General features: G+C 51.5%; 1 protein-coding gene across 1 annotated transcript in view; it reads left to right on the forward strand.

Annotated features, from left to right (window-relative positions):
- Nucleotides 1–19,575, forward strand: part of DSCAML1 (DS cell adhesion molecule like 1) — a 365,718-nt gene extending 346,143 nt beyond the window's left edge. Inside the window, exons 21-33 of the mRNA XM_027563620.1 lie at nucleotides 3,536–3,689; nucleotides 5,880–5,997; nucleotides 6,373–6,536; nucleotides 7,034–7,132; nucleotides 7,831–8,019; nucleotides 8,403–8,690; nucleotides 10,801–10,956; nucleotides 13,019–13,049; nucleotides 13,198–13,316; nucleotides 13,619–13,771; nucleotides 14,393–14,587; nucleotides 16,392–16,703; nucleotides 18,534–19,575. Coding sequence (XP_027419421.1) covers nucleotides 3,536–3,689; nucleotides 5,880–5,997; nucleotides 6,373–6,536; nucleotides 7,034–7,132; nucleotides 7,831–8,019; nucleotides 8,403–8,690; nucleotides 10,801–10,956; nucleotides 13,019–13,049; nucleotides 13,198–13,316; nucleotides 13,619–13,771; nucleotides 14,393–14,587; nucleotides 16,392–16,703; nucleotides 18,534–19,009 — 2,454 coding nt within the window. The 3' untranslated portion in view covers nucleotides 19,010–19,575. The remainder of the gene's footprint in view (nucleotides 1–3,535; nucleotides 3,690–5,879; nucleotides 5,998–6,372; nucleotides 6,537–7,033; nucleotides 7,133–7,830; nucleotides 8,020–8,402; nucleotides 8,691–10,800; nucleotides 10,957–13,018; nucleotides 13,050–13,197; nucleotides 13,317–13,618; nucleotides 13,772–14,392; nucleotides 14,588–16,391; nucleotides 16,704–18,533) is intronic.
- Nucleotides 19,576–21,871: the final 2,296 nt, after the last annotated feature.

Consider the following 21,871-nt stretch of genomic DNA (forward strand, 5'->3'; position numbering starts at 1 on the left):
GACCCGGAGACCCTCCCTCCTTCCCCTTCATGTCCCGAGCGTGAAGGAACCACCTCTCTCCTGTGGGTGGGGGGCAGATGTGCTGGCGTGATGAGAACTCAGTTCAGCCATGTTGCAAAGCAGGGACTGGGCTGAACAAGGGGCCAGGGGACCTGACCACCACCTGTGGTTATGGGTGGTGGGCGATCGTTTTGTAGAAATATACTCCAGGTTCCAAGCAACTGCATCACAAATTCATTTATGAAAGAGCTCCAGGATTGAGGGCACACTCATGTACATGGAATGAAGCAAGACCGCGGGAATGAGAGGCTGAGAGGCAGATGCACGTGTGTCTGAGTCTGAGTGTGTGCATACATACTGGAGTGCGTGACCTTGTGTGTGCAGAATTCTCAGAATAGATGTGGGAAACTGCATGAGGTGCAGGATACCAGGAATTACACCCTGGGGCTGGCCAAGGCTAGCCAGAGCTGCACTGAGTCCTGTTAGAAATGTTTCCAGTTTAATACATTTGCTGTTTGTCAAAATAATACAATTTTATTGTAGAAAATTCTATAAACATATAGAAGAATAGAGAAGAAAGTAAAAATTACTTGCATTCTCACTCTCTAAAGATAACCACTGGCAATGTGTTGGGGTATAATTTTCCAATCCTTGACCTGCACATACACTATGGTTTTGTTTTGGTTTTTTATAAAATTAAAAATAAAATTTATAAAATATTATATAATCTCCATTTTTCATGTAGTATATGTAGGCACTTTTCTACACCATTAAATATTCTTTTTATTGAAATAGAGTTGACATCAAATATTCTTTTAAAATATTATCTTGAGTGCCTGTATATATATAATCTACTTAACCAGTCCCTGAATTGCTCTATATTTAATCTATTTTCAGTTTTTTACCATTATAAATAATTTTTCATGGAGAATTCTTCATAAAAGTCTTTATACTTATTGTTTTATTATTTTCTTAGTATAAATTTTTATAGGAATCCATGGATCACAAAAAGTATAAATATTTTTGAGGTTTGCATGCACATTTGCAAACTACTTTTCAGAAAGTTTGTACCAACTTACACTTCCACCAGCATTATGAGTAGCATGTATTTTTCCCTTGTGCACATGCTAATCTAAGATTATATATTTTTCATTTTCTGTCAGTTGGATTCTAAACTAAGTTGATTATTTTATTGTGTGTTATGTGATTTTTGGCTTTTTTCATCTTTGGATCATTGTCAATTCATGTCCTTTCTACATTTTATATTTGGGTAGATCATGGTTTTCTTCTTGTTTATTTTTAAGTGCTCTTTACATATTAAAGATAATAACCATTTTTGCTCATATAGGTTGCAGGTGTTTGCCAGTTCATTGCTTCCCTTTTTATTCTAGTTTTCATTATACCATAGGTTTTCTTTTCATATAATTCAAATTTATAAATCATTTCTAGTTATGACTTTTCTATTTGTGATTTTCTATTTTTTATTTTTTGATTAGAAAAATAGGTAAGTAATTAACCTATAGTTTCTCCTTGCATAGTTTTACCTTTTTTTAACCTTTGATTACTGTGATTTTATTTTGGAGTGTAGTTGTATGTTTTTGAAAGTGATTTCAGGAGATTAGGGGGAAGTCCAGGTTAAAAGGAAGGCACCCAGGACCTGGGTAAGATGCTAATGCCTTCCAGGGGAAGCCAAAGCCTTCCTGCCCTGTGTGGACACAATGCACAGTCAGGTACACACTGACAGACACAGGCAAGGATACTTAACTTTTCTCTACACACGCACACACACACTTCCACCCTCACAGAAACACATGCCCCCATTTACAAAAGAGAAGAACATGTCCCCACACACGCACACACACACTTCCACCCTCACAGAAACACATGCCCCCGTTTACAAAAGAGAAGAACATGTCCCCACTTACAAAGGACTGGCACACTCCTTGCCTCAGGAATCCTCACTGTGACCAGTCAGGGCAGGCGGAGCTGCATTGCTTTCTTAGTTTGCAGGAGAGAAAACTGAGGCCCCAGGAACCATGAGAGACACTGTGGTCCATACGGTAAGAAAGGCAGGCAGGTGTCAAAGCTACTTTATTGCCCTGCCTCGTGCTCAGATATGACCTGCAGATACCCACACGGTCCCCGAGCGCTGCACCCTGAAAGGACTTCCCAGCTACCAGGGCTCAAGGTGGCTTTCCGGGAGCTCCTGGGCCCAAGGCCAGCTCCCCACGAGAGAGGCAGCAGGGGGGATCTGCCAGGGAGCTCTGTGTGTGTGTGGTGGGGATGCCTGTACCCTCTCCTGAGCATCTTCTTACAGATGGTCTGGAACCAGAAAGGATGTTTTCTCCTGTTACAAGTCACTGGGCCCCTCAGCCCTCCCATGGGTGGCAAAGAATGTCCCTCTGTGACCCCATGTCTATCTGGAGATCTGTCCCTCAGCATGTGCTTGAATGTGTCTACACATCGTGTGCATGAGAGCGTGTGCATGGGGGCATGCGTGTGCAACATCCCCTGACTGCAAAAATAACTAATTACTAGCTCCCTCTGGCCTCGGGGCCCCCCATCTGTTCCAGGGGCTGCTCCCCCTCCCTAGACTTCCGCCCTGATTTCAAAGAGGCCCTGGTGCTGTCCTGCTTTCCCTTCCCCGCGGCTGACCAAAAAATAAAATGAAATGAAAGTCAGCCCCATCCCGCCTGCACCAGGGAAGGGGCTGACAGGAGGTCTGCAAACTAGCGCTTATCAAAAGCTCCTTCTCAAATTCATTTCAATATCTGAGCCTCTGGTTTCCAAGGCAACATAATCTTTTCATCAAAGCAACTGGTAAAACCACTGGGATCCGATATTGTTTTGTTGGCAACTTGTCAAAACTGTCATTTGGTTAAAAAAATTTTTATAGATTTATATAACCTACAAATATATACGGTGATCTATACCACTAATAATCATTAATAAAGTGCTGCCCCGTGAAGCTCTCGTAGTTCTCTCTCCCTCCCCTTCCTCCCCAAGAATGGGGGGGGGGAGGGGCAGCGGGAACAGGTGGTAGGAATGAAGGAGACATTAGGCAGTAGGGCTGGCAGGTGACTCTGAGTGGGGACAGGCTGGGGGAGCCTGTCTACAACCCTAATAAGGCAAACGCAGTCATTTAGCTTCTTAGAGACTCCCTTTTCTCAGGGTTTTCCTGGGATCCCCCCCAACCTCCATTCTCCCTTCTCCTGTCTCCCGCCATCTCTCACCCACCCGAAACACTCACATTTCTTGGCCTGAAGCCATCACAGCCAGCGACTAGATCAGTCCAAGAGGTGAACTGAAACTGACCCAGCAAACCGCCAGAGCCGGCCCATCAGTGCCCAGGGCCAAGTCCAGGGCAAGCTGTTCAGTGTTGCTCCAAAACCAGAAAGGGCCAACTAGGCAGGATCCTGTCTCCACCACCCATCGCCCTGGCCATTGCCCCCACTGAGCCTAGGGCCCCCAGGAAGAGTGGAGGTGGAGACCCAGGGGCCTTGGCTCTTAGAACGCGTTCGCCTCTGCCCCGCAGGCACCCAGCGAGTATGAGACAAGTCCGGAGCAGCTCTTCTACAGGATCGCCCACCTAAACCGTGGGCAGCAGTACCTGCTGTGGGTGGCCGCCGTCACCTCCGCCGGCCGGGGCAACAGCAGTGAGAAGGTGACCATCGAGCCTGCTGGCAAGGGTGAGCAGCCTGGGGCGGGGGCTGAGGGCAGAAACTGCCAGAAGGCCCCTTCTAGAATGACGGTTCTCCCCAACACGAGTTGTCTCCCTCCACCCTGTCTGTGGCCTGGCTGTAAGGAGCTGGCCGGCCGCTTGCCTCCCTCCTGCACCCACCAAGACTGGGCCTCTGCTGCCCCCTGACTCCCAGAAAGGCTCACAACAGGCTCAAGGCCATGCCACTAGTCGGGGCACCCAGCAGAATGCACCTTGGTCCCCCACTCCAGACTCTTCTCTGGGGGTGAAAGAAAGGGGTGTTAGCCCCACCCCCAGCTCAGCTCCTCCAGAGGGGATGGAGTTGGGATATGCTGCTTCCATGGAGCAGAGGGCTGCAAAGACAGCTCCCTCGTTCCAAAGCCTGGTCATCTCAGGCTGACATGATCCCACTGGTCACAGACGTTACAGAGGGCATGCCTCGAAGGAGGCTGTGGGCTGGGTGGGGTGCACGGGGTGAATAAGAACATAACTGCTCTCAAGGGTGCCCCACTGAACCCCTGACCTGGGCATAAGTGTGGCATGGGGGCATGTGTACCCCTACTCTACAGGCAGTGATAGTTCTGAGGCCTCAACCCAAGACCAAGACTGAGGCCACCTCACAGAGCTGCCAGGCTCCCCCATGCCAACCCTGTGGCACGGGATTTAGCCACACAAGCCTGAGACTTCGAGCTTCTACCTTGACTCTGGGCCTCCCTGGGCCCTCCCTCCTGGCCCCGCCTCCTCCCACAGCCACAAGTGTCTATAACCCTGAGGCCCCAAGCCCTGAAGCAGCTGCCTCAGCCTAACCCCACTCCAGGGTTAACCAGCTTCCTTTGGATGAGATACAAGAGGCGTCAGCCCTCCCCGCCTCAGGCTCGGAGTCAGCGGGCACTGAATGGAGGGCCTGCAGCTGCCCTGCCGCGAGGGTTGTCATCCCATTTTCCAGGGGACACTCTGAGGCAGGGTAGCACAGCCCTCAAACACAGCAGAGTGGTGGGCCAGCCCTTCTGGCTCCAATTTGGGGGCTCTTTCTACAAAGCCTCAAGTTTCTTCCCTCCCCTGACCCCTCCTCCCAGTGGTGCTGCCAACCCCTTCTCCTGAACTTATCTCCTTCCAGGAAGGAAAGGACCCAGGACCCCCACCCCCCGACAGACAGACAGACAGACACACACACACACACACACACACACACACAAACACATCCCCACACACACACCCACTAAGAGGTCCCAGGAGCCAACCCCAGCCACAGGGCAGAACTGGCTCTAGAACAGTGTCTCTAGAGCTCCATCAAACATCCTTGGCAGGCAGCCGGGGGTTCCTCTAAAACTCCACTTTGAACATGTCACTACTTCCTTGTGAGCCTCCTCGTGAGGTCAGGAGGAAGCCCAGCCTCCTCGAGGTGCCAGCAGAGCCTTGGAAGCTTCTCCTCCCGCTCACTGCTCTGACCCTTACTCTGCTGCCCTCTCTTCAGTCACCCTGGGCTTGGGTCACTCATCCCGGAGGCTGAAGGCCCTCCCGCTCACCATGGGTTTCAGGCCCCCGTGCCTCTCTCAGTTCTATTCCCCCTTCCGACACACCTTCCTTCTCTGCTTACAGTCCATTAACAATGATGTGATAGGTTCTGGTGGACAGCAAAGTGACCCAGCCAAATATATACATGTATCCATTCTCCACCAAACTCCCTTCCCATCCAGGCTGCTACATAACATTGACCAGAGTTCCCTGTGCTATACAGTAGGTCCTTGTTGGTTATCCATTTTAAATATAGCAGTGTGTACATGTTGATCCCAAATTCCCTGACTATCCCTTCCCCCCATTCTTATCCCCTGGGAGCTAATGAATTCCTTCTTTGACTTCAAGATTCAAGTCCAAGCTTCCAATTGCAGAAGTCGCCCCAGGCCTTCACCTCCTCCACGCCTCCTTCCTGCTCCCAGGGCTATGGTACCTACCCCCACCATAGTATTTTTCACTCAAATGATCTGAAGTGTCTGTCTCCCTCTTAGATGGTAAGCAACTCGAAGACAGGGACTAGACTGTACTCATTCTGTGGCTCCTTAGAGCCTCCTATGATACCTGGTCCAAACAGGTATCTGATAAATGTCTGCTGAATGAACGATTTCCCCTCTGAAAATGAAAACGAACACATGGGGTCCTTTTCATCCTCTCTTCCCTCTAGCCCCAGCAAAGATCATTTCTTTCGGGGGCACCGTGACAACACCCTGGATGAGAGATGTGCGGCTGCCTTGCAATTCAGTGGGAGACCCAGCCCCTGCGGTGAAGTGGACCAAGGACAGGTGTGTGCGGGACCCTTTAGGGATGGTGACCCCCAGAGATGGGCGTTGCAGAAGAGCCATGAAGAGAACTGATGTCCTTCCCTTCCGGCTGACTCAGTCATCTCCAGCCCTGGGGAGGCCCTTGCTGGGTACATGGCTACACCCTCACGTGCTAGCCTGGCCTCCCTGGCTGCCCCTGTCGGCTGCCATGGATCTCCCTTCCCTGGGTGGTTGAAGAGGCCATGGTTACTAGATATCCCCAGGAAGCGCTGAGTGAAAACCAAGAATCTAGGGTCCCGGAGCCAGTGCCTTACTGCTCCCAGCTCTAACTGCCTGCAGACCTGGGGGAGGCTCCGGGAGGGGATGCCTGCCATAAGCCGCCCCCACCCCCCGCAGTGAGGACTCAGCCATCCCCGTGTCCATGGACGGGCACCGGCTCATCCACACCAATGGCACGTTGCTGCTGCGCGCGGTGAAGGCTGAGGACTCAGGCTACTACACCTGCACGGCCACCAACACTGGCGGCTTCGACACCATCATTGTCAACCTTCTAGTGCAAGGTGAGACCCTGCGCAGTGGGCGGTGCTTGAGAGATGAGACCCTGTGAGGTGGGCGGGGCTCTGAGTGGTGAGACCCTTCGAGGTGGGCGGGGCTCTGAGAGGTGGGACCCTTCGAGGTGGGCGGGACTTGAGAGATGAGACCCTGGGAGGTGGGCGGGGCTCTGAGAGGTGGGACCCTTCGAGGTGGGCGGGACTTGAGAGATGAGCCCCTGGGAGGTGGGCGGGGCTCTGGTGGGGACAGGGATGGCTAAGCGGGAGGAATTCCATCTAGAGAGAAACAGAGAGAGAAAGAAAGACAGAGACAGAGGGGTTGTCAAATAAAAAAGACCAGCCACCAGGGAGACAGACCCTCGGTGGATCAGAGGGGACACGTGGGAGAGGAGGCAGGAGGGGTAGAGAGGAGAATGAGCAGGAGTGGGGGAGGAAGAGGGCACCCCTGTCCCCCATCATCAGAGGTTAACCCTTTGTGGTGTGGGCTCCTGACTCTCCCCTCACAGTTCCCCCGGACCAGCCCCGTCTGACTGTCTCCAAAACCTCGGCTTCATCCATCACTCTGACCTGGATTCCGGGTGACAATGGGGGCAGCTCCATCCGAGGTGAGGGGGCCTGGATGAGGAGTGCGGAGAATTCTGGGCCGGGGCAGAGGAAGCGCTTCACTTACTCCCACTGCTTGTCCTCATAAGGCTTTGGAAGTGATGGGAAGAGGGGTGGTTTGGACCACAGGGGAGTTACCCAAGCGCCATGGAAAATATACCAGCCTAGACGTCTGAACTTTAGAACACCCACCCCCGCATTGCCAGTGGTGAGCTGTGTGAACCTGAGGAAGTCTGTTTTCTTCTCTGGGTCTTAGTTTCCAAATCTATAAAATCAACAAATGTTCTAGATACTTGAACTTAAATATGCATATGAATCACCAGGGGATCTTGTAAGAACACAGATTCTGATTCGGGGAGCTGAGAATCTGCATGTCTAACAAGCTCCCAAGTGATGCTTTGGGGCTAGGGGACTGTACACGGAGTAGCAAGGTCTCAATAGGACCCCTTTGAAGTCTCACAGCTCCAGTTTCTGCTCCCCTCCCCACCCTGGCTTCTAAACCCTAACACAAGAGCCGATGGGAGAGAGTCCTACAACTCACCCCAGATCCTTCCAGTTTTGCATCTAATTGGCGTCCACGCCATCCTAACGGCCAAAAGTTCCCCCTGCTGGCCCCCTGCGGAGCCCAGTCCCATGACAGCTGTTGGGGGACCCCAGGCCCCGCCCTGCCCCTCCTGAGCCAGGCAAACCTCCCGGCCAGGCTTCGTGCTGCAGTACTCGGTGGACAACAGTGAGGAGTGGAAGGATGTGTTCGTCAGCTCGAGCGAGCGGTCCTTCAGGCTGGACAGCCTCAAGTGCGGCACGTGGTACAAGGTGAAGCTGGCGGCCAAGAACAGCGTAGGCTCTGGGCGCATCAGTGAGATCATTGAGGCCAAGACCCACGGGCGGGGTAAGGCCGGGGACAGGGTGGCAGGTGCTGGGATGGGGTAGAAGGGCACAGGGAAGCACAGAGACTCCAGGGAGACCCCACCTAGTTCCATCGCTGCAGCATCTGGACAAATCATAGTAGGAAAAACTGGCCCCACTTCCCTGCAAGGAGTGGCAGACAGATGGCTCACCTCTTCCTTTTTCCTGCCTCTGTCTTCCTCCTGGACCAGGCCTTGCTCTCCTTGTCCATCTCCCTCTCCTCTTCTTCCTCCTCCTCTGTCCCCTGGAGCATCCCTACTCCCATCCACACCTCCCACTGATCCCCCGGAACCACTGCAGTCCCAGCCGCCCCAGGGAAATCCTTCCCAGTCTCTCTAACCTCTGTCTCTCCCTCTGGCCCCCCAGAGCCCTCCTTCAGCAAAGACCAGCACCTCTTCACCCACATCAACTCCACGCATGCTCGGCTTAACCTGCAGGGCTGGAACAACGGGGGCTGCCCCATCACCGCCATCATGCTGGAGTACCGGCCCAAGGGCACCTGGGCCTGGCAGGGCCTGCGCGCCAACAGCTCCGGGGAGGTGTTTCTGACCGAGCTGCGGGAGGCCACGTGGTACGAGCTGCGCATGAGGGCTTGCAACAGCGCTGGCTGCGGCAACGAGACCGCCCAGTTTGCCACCCTGGACTACGATGGCAGTGAGTCGGCAAGGGCGGGCGGGGGCTGCTGCCGGGGAAGCTGGCCGAGAGGCAGACACATAAAGAGATAGACAAGCAAATTGAAAAGAGGTATGACTCTAGTCAGGGACAAAGGCGGATGGGTGAGTAAGCAAGCAAAGGACAGGCAAAAGGAGCAGCAGACAAGTAGGCAGATAAGTGGGATGCACCTGTGACCACACAGATGGATAGGCAGGCAGGCAGGTCAGTAACACTGAAGACAGAGGATCTTTGGGACTTCCCTGGTGGTCCAGTGGCTAAGACTCCACGCTCCCAATGCAGGGAGATGGGGCCAGCTTCTATCCTGGTCAGAGAACTAGATCCCACATGCCACACCTAAGAGTTCACATACCACAACTAAGACCCAGCAAGCCAAATAAATAATAAAATTGAAAAAAAAAAAAAATAGAGGGTCTTTGAAGGTGCAACCCTTGCTCTCCATTGCTTTAAAGAGATGAGAGGAGGCAGAGATGTAGTTGATGTCCTGCTCTATAAGAACACTCTGTTAAGATGGTCCATTAGCCAGGATGGGGTAACCTATGCTGCAGTAACAAACACTAAAAGCTTCATGGCTTGATCCAATAAAGATTTCTTACTCTCATAATGTGAGGGCTGGCTAGCCACCATTGTTTCGCCATGTTAGCTAGGCCATCTTGAACATGCAGCTTCCAAGGTCACCAACGAGAGAGAGACAGAAAAGACACAGCAGTTCCTAACTGCCCTGGCCAGGGGGTGCTGGACACTCATCGTTTCTATTTGCATTCTGTTGTACGTAACTAATAACATGGCTCTAACCTAACTGCCAGGAAATCTGGGGAATGTAGCTGAGCCCATGGGTGTTTTGGTGAGCACCAGCTGGTATCTGCCACATGTGGATACCTCACACTCATGCACACACATGTTTAAGGCACATAGAAGGCTGAATTCATAGGGACCAGCTGTCACAAGCGTAACTGAATCTACCTGTGTGTTAAGGAAACAGAATAAAAGTGGCATCTCAGGGTATTTGCTCAAAGAAGGAAGACTTCATGAAGATGACTCTTAGCTGAGGTTTTGAAACAAGTAAACATCAGGGCTTGGCAGAAGGCTCTGTCAGCGGGAGAACTCACTCATCACATCTCCTAGCAGCCCCCAGGGTTAGCAGATATCACCCATGGGGGAGAGGGCAGGGAGAGACTGCAGGGTGTTGAGTGGCTTTTGCCCCCATTTGGGGAAGAGAACACAGGATCCCACTGCCCTGACTTCTGTCTCCTGTGATTGTCATCATCACCATCCCTCAACCTTACCAGCTGGATGTGGGAATCTAAGCCTATCAGCTACTCTCTGGAAATGAACACTGAACTCCAACAGGCAGGAGACTATCTCTGAAAGGGTTCAGGATGATTCTAAAACAGGCCTCAGTTCAGTTCAGTTGCTCAGGCATGTCCGACTCTTTGCGACCCCATGAATTGCAGCACACCAGGCCTCCCTGTCCATCACCAACTCCCAGAGTTCACTCAAACTCACGTCCATTGAGTCGGTGATGCCATCCAGCTATCTCATCCTCTGTCGTCCCCTTCTCCTCCTGCCCCCAGTCCCTCCCAGCATCAGAGTCTTTTCCAATGAGTCAGCTCTTCGCATGAGATGGCCAAAGTACTAGAGTTTCAGCTTTAGCATCATTCCTTCCAAAGAACACCCAGGACTGATCTCCTTTAGGATGGACTGGTTGGATCTCCTTGCAGTCCAAGGGACTCTCAAGAGTCTTCTCCAACACCACAGTTCAAAAGCATCAATTCTTCGGCGCTCAGCCTTCTTTACAGTCCAACTCTCACATCCATACATGACTACTGGAAAAACCATAGCCTTGACTAGATGGACCTTTAGGAGTCTTTAATATCATATGCAGTATAAAAACTACACAACCATTCATGGCTGTCCTGATGGGACCAGAACTTGGGGAGAGCAGAGGAGAGAGTTGGGGCTCTGACCTGGGAAGTAGAGATTGGAGTAAGACCAAAGGCAGCAAGAGAGGTCCAAGGGCTATGTTGCCCATGAGACTCTGCATAACGCTCGATTCCTAGGGCATCTGACTCCCTTCCTCACCCCTGTTCAGGCACCATCCCGCCCATCAAGTCTGCACAAGGCGAGGGGGACGACGTGAAGAAGCTGTTCACCATCGGCTGCCCGGTCATCCTGGCCACACTGGGGGTGGCGCTGCTCTTCATCGTTCGCAAGAAGAGGAAAGAGAAGCGGCTGAAGCGGCTCCGAGGTAGGCGAGTTTCTTTGTGCTTCCTCAGCTGCGCTGGCCACTCTCCACTGGCCTGGAGCACTGTCTGGATGAGAGAGGGTGTCCATGTCCCCTTGAAGGGAGCACTCACTCCAGCCTTCTGAAACCTCCTTAGTTGTTCACTGCTGCTTCCTCTGTGTCCCTAAGACTTTGTGCCTGCCCTCACCAGGTTGACTTTTAGTGGTCCACACTGGTAAAACCATGTTGCTGGTTAAGACAGTTGAACAATTCCATAGTTGGTTGGTAAATACATGTTCCCTTCCACCCTGGATGCTCCATTCTCTCATATAGGACCTCTGCAACTTTCCTAGGGCCCAGCCACTAAAGACATGCAAGTGGTCTCTAGGATCTTGCTCAGCTTTGACTGAGCTGTTTCCATGCCTTGTCAGGTGTTAAATATTTTTAGTATCCTCCCCTGTCCCAACACCTGATACCCTGGTCTGGCATGAATGGGCTTGATTTACCCAAGACCAACTAGTTTCTAAATAAATGTCTGTTTATTTATATTTATTTATAAATATAAATTTATAAATATAAAATTATATTTATAAATATATTTGGAATATATTTACTGAGTATGTGCTATATTGTAGATACTGCCAGACATTGGAGATATAAAAATGAATGAGAAAGAGCAACCCATGCCCTTACAGAGTTCAGAGCCAAGGCACAATAAGAGCACAAAAGAGGGGATAACTAAGGCTGCCTAGGGTATTTAGGAGTTGGGTGGATAAAAGGTTGGTTCAGTGGGTGGTTGATAGTTGTTAAGTGGTTGGATGGATGGATGATTGGATGTCTGATGGATTGATAGTTGAATCACTAGATGGTTGGCTCCATGGAGGATGGATGTATATTTGAAGAACAGATGGATGATAAAATGGATAGATGATTGTATGGTTGTATAAATGGATGGTTGGCTGAATGATTGAATAGATGAATGGATAATTAGGTGAATGGTTGAATAGATGCTTGGATGGGTTGATAGCTGAATGGATGAATGGTTGGCATTCATTGGGAAGCCCATCAAACATCCAGTCATCCATCCATCCAACCATTTAAAAACCATCAACCACCCACTGAACCATCCATTTATCTACCCAACTCCTGGTGGGTAGATCACTGGATGAATGGATCAACAGTGGATAGATCAATAATAAATGGATGGATGGGTGGCTAGATAGATGGTTGAATGTATTCATAAAGCTAGATTCCCTCTAACCAGTCATTCTCAGTTATCAGAAGTCTAGTGGATTACCCATGTTCTTTGTTTCTCCTCTCTTGTCGACTCCTAACCTTAGAGTCCTAAATCTATTCAGGGTCCCTATGAGATAAAACAGGCTCCCTGAGTGGCTCAGTGATAAAGAACCCACCTGCCAGTGTAGGAGACATAAGAGATACCAGTTCGATCCCTGGGTCAGGAAAATCCCCTGGATAAGGGCATGGCAACCCACTCCAATATTCTTGCCTGGAGAATCCCATGGACTGAGGAGCCTGGTGGGCTGTGGTTCATAGGGTTGCAGAGTCCAACACAACTGAAGCAATTAGCACATGCATGCATGAGATAAAACAGTGACCTTCAAATCCATCCATGGACTTTTGGGGACAGATGCCCTAGAGAAGGAAATAAAACTTTGGCTGATGTCATCTGGAGGTGCCCACTGACCACCTGTACTTCATCCTCGACTCTCTCCTCTCTCCAACAGATAACTGAGGATAGATCTACCACTGATGCCTATTTCCAACCTGCTGTGATGTCTTGTTTGATTAGAGTCAGTTCAGGAAGCAGATGGAATACTTTATATACTGTCTCCCTGTTAGATAAAAGTCTGAGGAAAGGAAAACAGGCCTGAGTCAAATCCTGAATTGGGAGCAGTGAGACCTTACCATGTTTTGGATTGTCTCCAAGGTCCTTACATTTCTTCCCAGGAGACCAGCCCTGGCCCCATTTTAGGGAATTCTCTCTCCTTGCTCCCCATGCCTCTTCCAATTCTGATCCTGCTCAGACCCCATTCTCACTCAGTCCCCTCTCTCTACTGTTTTGCAGATGCAAAGAGTTTGGCAGAAATGTTGATAAGGTGGGTGTCACATCGCTACTTCCTCTCTCCTCCCATTTCCGTCCCCTCACCCAGGGTAGAGGCTTCTGAGACCCCACTATCCTGCAAAACCTCTCCCCCAATCCCTTGTGGCTGCCTTGTCACCCACCTCCAGCCCTTCTCCCCACAGCAAGAACAACCGAAGCTTTGACACCCCTGTGAAGGGGCCACCCCAGGGCCCACGGCTACACATTGACATCCCCAGGGTCCAGCTGCTCATCGAGGACAAGGAGGGCATCAAGCAGCTGGGTGAGTGACAGGTGCCACGAGCTCTGTGTCCTGCTGAGGGGGCTTCCCCAGGCCACATCCCATGAAGGGCAACCACCAGTCCTCAGACAGTGCCTGGGGTTCTGGAAGCAGCCCCATCAACAACTCCACAACCTCAGAACTCACTGCAGCTTCTCTCAAGGACTGGGTTGCCTCCTCTGTTAATGGGGAGACCTTACCTGACCTTTCTTAGGTTCAATGTCAGATAAAGACAAAGAGAAATTTGGGAAGCAAAGATGGTGCCCAAAGGGAAGGATTCCTGCTGATTGTGTTTTCTCCTCCAGGAGATGACAAGGCCACCATCCCTGTGACTGATGCTGAGTTCAGCCAGGCTGTCAATCCTCAGAGTTTCTGCACCGGAGTCTCCTTGCACCACCCAGCCCTCATCCAGAGCTCAGGACCCTTGATCGACATGTCTGACATCCGGCCTGGCACTAGTAAGCACCATCCCCAGGAAGACAGCCCACCTCCCAGATGAGGTTTCTTGGGCACAGCATAATGCAGAGGTGACTTTTTTTTTAAAGAAGGGAGGAGCAGCATGGAAGAATGGAAAGAGCACTGGAAATAGAGTCTAGAGACCTTGATTACAGACCCACTAGCTGTGGCCTTGGGCATATCACTCACCTTATCTCTCTGGGCCTCACTTTCTTTCCCTAGAAATTTTGAGAGGGTTAGTTGTTCTTTCTCTCCAAGGGCCTCTGCATCTTCCGCTGAGACGCTGGACATAAGGACAGAATACATACAGGCCTGTAGGGAATGAATGGACAGTCATGAGGCAGGAGGAGAGGAGGTTACATTCTTCCCAGGCTGTAGAAAAGGTGGGGTGGCCAGGGAGGACTAGGATGCTGCCCACTGCCCGTATCCCTGACACTGCAGCCCCCCTCCTCCGTGGATAGCTCTGTGTTCAGGAAAGGCAGCATGCTCAGCTTTCCCAAGGGAGCTTCTGTGGCTGCTCCTGCCTCCTCCCTTGCTCCCCGCCGCCCTTTCTGGTAAATGCCAGCTGCCCAAGCCTGAGTGGCCGCAGCTGGAGGGTGATAGCTCTTGCTTCCTCTCTGCAGATCCAGTCTCCAGAAAGAATGTGAAGTCAGCCCACAGCACCCGGAACCGGTACTCAAGCCAGTGGACTCTGACCAAGTGTCAGGCCTCCACCCCCGCCCGTACCCTCACCTCCGACTGGCGCACTGTGGGCTCCCAGCATGGTGTTACTGTCACCGAGAGTGACAGCTACAGTGCCAGCCTCTCCCAGGACACAGGTAAGCCCAGGGACCTGGTTCCTGCTCACTCTCCTCAGTCTCCCCCATTCCCCATCTTCTATTTTCCCCACTCCTACCCACCAGCATGGAGTCCAAGGCACCAGTCAGTTTCATTTCCAGCTGGTCACTGACTTACCCTGTGGCTGTAACAAAAATGCTTGACCTAACCGAGCTCTGCTTGTCAAGGATGTCATTTTGCTCTCCCAAAATATGATGGAGAAAATGGTACACATGATGTTTGTTGGAGAAGAGGTTAAGGCTTGCTCAGAGGGTGATGCTTATTATCAAGAACAAAAGCTGTGGGCTTCCCTGGTGGCTCAGTCATAAAGAATCTACCTGCCAATGCAGGAGACATGAGTTCCATCCCTGATCTGGGAAGATCCCACATGCTGCAGAGCAACAAAGCCCATGTGCCGCAACTACTGAGCCTGTCTTCTAGACCCCAGGAGCCACAACCGCTGAGCCCATGTGTTGCAGCTACTGAAGCCTGAGCATCCTAGAGCCTGTGCTCCACAAGAGAAGCCAGCACAGTGAGAAGTGCACGCCTCGCCACGAGAGAATAGCCCCCACTTGCCTGCACAGCAACAAAGACCCGGCACAGCCATAAACAAACAGATTTCAGAAAGAATGAAAGTTGTTTTGCATTTTGTTAGTCAACGATCCCACTTTTTTAATTAATTAATTAATTTTAATTGGAGGCTAATTACTTGACAATATTGTGGTGGGTTTTGCCATATACTGACATGAATTGGCCACGGGTGCATATGTGTCCCCCATCCTGAAACCACCCTCCCATCTCCCTTTGTCCCTCTGGGTTGTCCCAGAGCACCGGCTTTGAGTGCCCTGCTGCATGCATCGAACTTGCATGGTCATCTATTCTACATATGGTAATGTACATGTCTCAGTGCTGTTCTCTCAAATCATCCCACCCTCGCCTTCTCCCACAGAGTCCAAAAGTCTATTCTTTATTATCCCACTTTTGCCACCACCACTACCTTCACAGGAAGAGAGCAGGGTCATGTGAGCCTCATCCACTCCGTAGTCAGGCTTTCAGATGGCTACTGGGGTTATGGTTAAGGTAACTGCTCAATCTGGTCTCATTTTCACCCTCTCCCCATAAGCCCACTTTATTTTTTATTGAGCTATAACTTATATATAACATTTCGTTTCAGGTGTACAACATAATGATCGGATATTTGTATACACTGCAAAATGATCGCCACAATAAGTGTAGTTAACATCCTTCACCACATACAGTTTTTTTTCTTATATTGAGAACTTTAAAGAACTACTCTCTTAGTAACTTTCAGATATTCAATGCAGTGTTACTAACTGTAGTTATCATGCTGTGCCTTATGTTCCCACGACTTACTTATTGTATAACTGGACGTCTGTACCTCTTGACCACTTTCACCCATTTCGCCCAACTCCCGCCCCCACCACCACCTCTGGCAACCACTAATCTATTCTCTGTAACTGTGCAGGGGTTTTGTTTGTTGTTGTTTTGGGGTGTTTTTAGAATCCATACATAAGTGATATCATGCTGTATTTGTCCTTGGTTTATTTCACTGAGCATGATGCCCTTGAGGTCCATGCATATCTTCCCAAATGGCAAGATTGCCTTTTTAATGACTGAACACTATCTCACTGTGTGTGATTGTGTTTGTGTGTGTCTTTTTAGTCTATTCACCCACTCACGGACACACAGGTGCCTCTGTATCTTGGCTCTTGTAAATAATGCTGCAGTGAATATGGGGGTGCCACTCATTCCCTTTTAACTTTGTGCCCCCCCCCATCTCCCAAGACAAAGGACGGAACAGCATGGTGTCCACTGAGAGCGCCTCTTCCACCTACGAGGAGCTGGCCCGGGCCTACGAGCACGCCAAGCTGGAGGAGCAACTGCAGCACGCCAAGTTTGAGATCACCGAATGCTTCATCTCCGACAGCTCCTCTGACCAGATGACCACGGGCACCAACGAGAATGCGGACAGCATGACGTCCATGAGCACACCCTCAGAGCCCGGCATCTGCCGCTTCACCGCCTCCCCACCCAAGCCCCAGGACGCTGACCGGGGGAAGAACGTGGCTGTGCCCATCCCTCACCGGGCCAACAAGAGTGAGTGTTCAGACCACCTCCCTTGCTGTGTCCCTGCCTTCCAACCCCCTGAGCCTAGGCTAGAACCTAGCCCTGCCTGCACCCTACCCGCCCGCCCAGCACGGCTCCTTGGCAGTGGGGTATAGTGCAGAGAGCAAGGACTTGGGAGCAAGCAGATCGGGGTTCACGTCCTGTCTCAAATGCTTAATACCTCTGTGACCTCGAGCAAGTCATGGAACCTCTCTGGCCTTAATTTTCTTGTTTTTGAAATGCAAACGAGAGCATATACTTTGCATTGTTATAATGAGCATTAAAAATGTTGTCCAGGCCTGGCACAGAGTTAAGGGGCAATCCTGGCAGCTATGTCCATGGTGGTCAAACCTCATGGTGGGCAGTGACCCAGACTGACAGGGAACATCTGATTCCAGGGCCCTGGCCAGAGTATATGCCCTTTGAGGTCAGCAGGGCAGGTCTAGGATAACCAGGGGGAGGGAAGCAAGGGTGCCCACAAGTAGACATCAGGGTCACCATGTGCAAGGCACAGGCTGTCAAACCAGGCAGTCTGGTCTGCTCGGCAGCGTCCTTGCTAAGGGGCCACGCTGAACTAGGGGTTCAGGGTCATCTAGAAAAGAGCACAGGTTAACAGAAAGAACAGAGACCTAGGAGTCCAGCAGCCCTTTACGACTCCCCCTCCCCATCCAGCTCTGTGAATTTGGGTAAGTTACTTAATCTCTCTGAACCTCAGTTTCCTCATTTGCAAAATCCAAGCAGGTATTAATGTATCCAGGGGTCTGCGGGGTCTAAATGAGATGACCTAAAGAGTGGCTGGCATAGTGGACAGGAGAAGGGCCTGTGCACAGGGTGCTCACAGGGCGGAGGGATCAGGATGTGGGGTCCTGGAAGCGTGTCCTGTGGAGGCACTGAGAGAAAGGAGGAACATTCTGCCTGGAGAAGACAGGATGGAGGAGAGGGATGCGGAAACGAAGCGGAGTCAGACGTCTGAACGGAGGCTTGGGAAAGGGAGGAGGCCGGCTCTGGTGGCCTTCAGAGGACAGAATCAGGTTGAATGTGGCGAATTGACAAGGATTGACATTCCTTTCCTTCTCAGGGTATAGAAAAGCTTTCTAACAGCCAGAGCTTTTGGATGACCATGTTTGGAAAATGAGCCCACCCACAGCTGAAGCTGATCAGTTATAGTGAACAATTAACAATAGGGATCAATCTATTGAGCAACACCGTGCCGCTGTATTGCAGCCTTTTCCCTGTGTGTGTTAGTCGCTCAGTCATGTCCAACTCTTTGCGATCCCCATGGACTGACTATAGCTCTCCAGGCTCCTCTGTCCATGGAATTCTCCAGGCAAGAATACTGGAATGGGTTGCCCATTTCCTTCTCCAGGGGATCCTCCCGACCCAGGAATTGAACCTGGGTCTTCCGCACTGCAGGCAGATTCTTTACGCCTGAGCCACCAGGGAAGCCCAACACAGGAAATTTGACTCAACACAGGAAACCTCACCCCGCCCCAACATGGGCAGGATTGACTGACTGACAGCTCTTTCTGGATTCCGTGGGTGGTGGTGCATGGCCTTCTTGGAGCAATTTTTCTGGTTAATTCTGATAAGGAGCCTTTTCCCTACTTTGTCTCATTCCCTCCTCACAAAATTACTGTAGGGAGATGAGGTTATCCCTATTTCATAGATGAGGAAACCAAGGCTCAGAGAGGCCAAGTGACTGATCTTTCCTTGACTGGTTACTGCCTATGGGTGGAGGGACTGGCTGAGGGCTGGGGGCGGGGGAACAGGCTGCTTCCAAGGGGCGTCTGCCGCTGACACCACGCACTTCCTCCCTTCCAGGTGACTACTGTAACCTGCCCCTGTACGCCAAGTCAGAGGCCTTCTTCCGAAAGGCAGAGGGGCGTGAGCCCTGCCCCGTGGTCCCGCCCCGCGAGGCCTCCATCAGGAACGTGACTCGAACCTACCACCCCCAGGCTCGCCACCTGACCCTGGACCCTGCCAGCAAGCCCCTGGGCCTTCCGCACCCCGGGGCCCCCACGGCCGCCTCCACCGCCACCTTACCTCAGAGGACTCTGGCCATGCCGGCACCCCCCGCCGGCCCGGCCCCCGCAGCCCCCGGTCCCGCCCCCGCCGAGCCCCCGGCGGCCCCCAGCACCGCCCCTCCGGCCCCCAGCACCGAGCCTCCGCGGGCCGGGGGCCCACACACCAAAATGGGGGGCTCCAGGGACTCACTTCTCGAGATGAGCACGTCGGGGGTGGGCAGGTCTCAGAAGCAGGGGGCCGGGGCCTACTCCAAGTCCTACACCCTGGTGTAAGGGCGCAGCCGGAGGGCGGCCGCGAGCCTGGACCTGTCTGCACCTCCAGCCCTCACACACCAACTTGGCTGGTTTCCTGCATTATTTATATCAAACTGACAAAAACCCACCAACAAGGAAAAAACAACCCCCTGAGTCATGAACGCCTGTACATAGAACTCTTTTGTACAAATGAAACTATTTTCTTCTTCTCCATGAAGCCAGGGCACAAAGAATTTGACAGTACACGTCAAATCCCCCCACCCCACAAAATCTGCGGGGAGAGATATATACCTATATAGAGGGATAGGAGCACAGCGATGAGCTATATATCTATATATTTCTCCCACCTTATTTTGAGACAGAGGCACAAAGACTCAGCAATTTTTCCCTCCTACTCACCCTCCCTCCGATCTAGGTGGTTTTGACAAAGACCAAGATCCCAACTCAGAGACACTGCATGCGATTTTACTGTTCCAAAAAAAAAACAAAACCAGGAGTTGCTTCAATTTGCAGATGCTTATGTGTTAATACCTTTTTCTATGAAAAAAGACCCAGCGCCGTGTGCAATAAAGGTTATGTTTCTATGTGGTCGCTTTTTTCCCATCTGGCAAGGGTCAGTGAGGACGCAGGGACAAGAGGCCCCTCTACCAGGCCGTTGGTCTTCAAGGGGAGAGACTTTGAGAAGCCCAGCTTAAGCTCAGCACGTTAATCTTTTTAAAAGGTTTTCCATTAGCCAAGCTGCCCCCTTGGGCACCTGTTCCATTCTCTGTTCTATGCTGGGCCCTACAAGGGACCAGCTGTGTGTCTTTGGTTTCCTAAACCTCTCTGAACCACAGTTCACTTGTTGGTAAAATGAGGCAACCTCGGTGAGAGCACTGGGAAGCCGATATGGGGATGGGGGCTGTGTTTACTGGCTTCTGTCTGCCCTTTGGGAGAATGCAGTGTAGCCAGGTGAACAAAGCTACTCTAACAGCTAGTGGGCTGTTAAGTCGTGTAAACGGTGCCTCTAAACTGGGAGGAAGAGATTGTGTTATCCTGGCGGGGACCAGCCAAAGCTTGAAGTTCTCAGCTAACTCTTGTTACAGCAAGATGAACCCAAAGGGAGAAGGAGTGAGGTCATCAGAGGTCCGAGAGGTGAAAAGGGCTCACAAGGAGGGGAACAGCGTTCCACCAGAGAGAATGAGGCCAGTGAGCACACCAGGTGCCACACCTAGTGTCAGAGGCGCTACATAGAGTTAGATTCAGGTGGAAGCAATCTCGCCCACGTGCAGACGCGCAGAGAAGCCAGTTCTCATGGGAGGGTCAAAAAGCATGTAAGCTGGGCCAGAGGACATAAGAGTTTGGATAGGCGGAGAGGAGGGGATAGACCCAGGAGACGCCAAAGCCTCCGGAAGTCTCCTTCTATGGTGGCCCGGCCCCCTGGTTGAGAAAGAAGGGCCCCTCGGAAGTGCACAGGGAGGTCCTGCACTCAGCACCCCAAGTCAAGGCCGACTTGTGGACCCCGAATCTGGAAGGAAGGTAAGTCTGGGCCCTGCTGGTCCCACTGCCCCTCCCTCGAGAGGAGGAAGTGGGAAGGGGACTCCAGGGGTGGGGAGGGAGGAAGTGAAGGTTTGTGCAGGGTAGGAGTAGTACCCATCAGTCTGGGCCACCAGAGAGCTTTCCCTGGGATGCACGACCTTGAATAGAAGCGCTTTCCAAAAAACAGCTCATTCCTCAAACATTTCCTGAGCCCTTGCAAGTGCGGACACTGGAACTCCGGCCCTGGGTAACTACATGTTGGGTAGTTCATGCCGTTGGCATGAAAGAGGGGAGGAGGCAAAGGTTATGTGTTCCTGGGTGGCTTCTAGACCCTTAGGGAGACTCTGTTTCAGGCCTGCAGGATCCACCCAGGGGGTGGGGGAACCAACTGATGACAGCATTTGTGAGAAAAGGCCCTCCAGGCTCCTTGCGTGACTGGAGGACAGGCTGCCTCCCAGGGCTGCACATGCCATCTGCAGGTCACCTCCCAAAGTGTAGGCACAATGATCAAGCCCCAAATTCTTGCTGAGGACTGGCTAATATAAATTCACGACAGGTTAGGGAAGTAGGCATCACGATCTCCATCAGGCAGGCAAGAAAGCTGGAGCCCTGGAGGGCTGAGTAAGTTATCCAAAGTCAGAGGAGCAGGAAAAGATGATGAGGTTCAAACTCAAGAGTATCTGAATCCTTAACCAGTGAGCCACCCTGCCCTCTGTTCCACTGTTCAGAGGCTGAGTTTCAGTTCTACCCTGAGGATGATGCCAGGTGAACAGTCTGCCAGGTCCAGGGGACCCAGCTGGACTTAGTGGCAGGAAAATGGCCAGTGTGGAATTATTCATGAGCCATTCAGAGAAGAGAACCAATACAACACACTGAGTGGGCCGGAGTGAAGGAGCACCTCTGATGGACTGACTCTGGCAGGGGACAGTAATAGGAGGGGAGAGATTTGGCTCTGGGGGGTCTGTTGGAGAAGGCCTGGGACCAGAGGTGAGCCATGTAGGAGGAAAAGGACTTGAAGAGGCAGGAGACAATGAGGCACGAGCCAGCTTCACTTGTGCTCAGTGGAGTTGGGCCCCTTACTAAGAAACACAAGTCCTGGAAATTCAGACAGACTTGGGAAAATCCACACAATTTTGTATGCTGATGGTTTCTAACTTTGATGGGTTTTTCAGCTAAACCACAAGGTTGCCTGTTAGGATGGGTACGCAGGAGCTAGTTCATTCATCAGCTCACCTCCTGCTCACACATCCCCAGCTCAGCATCACTGAACTCTGTCTGGAGCAGCTGTCTTAAATATTTCTAGTTCCATGATGTCTACCACAGACAAGGCCACCATGTGTCTCTAGAATCTAGATACTCAAG

This window comes from Bos indicus x Bos taurus, chromosome 15 (assembly GCF_003369695.1).
Source record: "Bos indicus x Bos taurus breed Angus x Brahman F1 hybrid chromosome 15, Bos_hybrid_MaternalHap_v2.0, whole genome shotgun sequence".
Classification (NCBI taxonomy): Eukaryota; Metazoa; Chordata; class Mammalia; order Artiodactyla; family Bovidae; genus Bos; species Bos indicus x Bos taurus.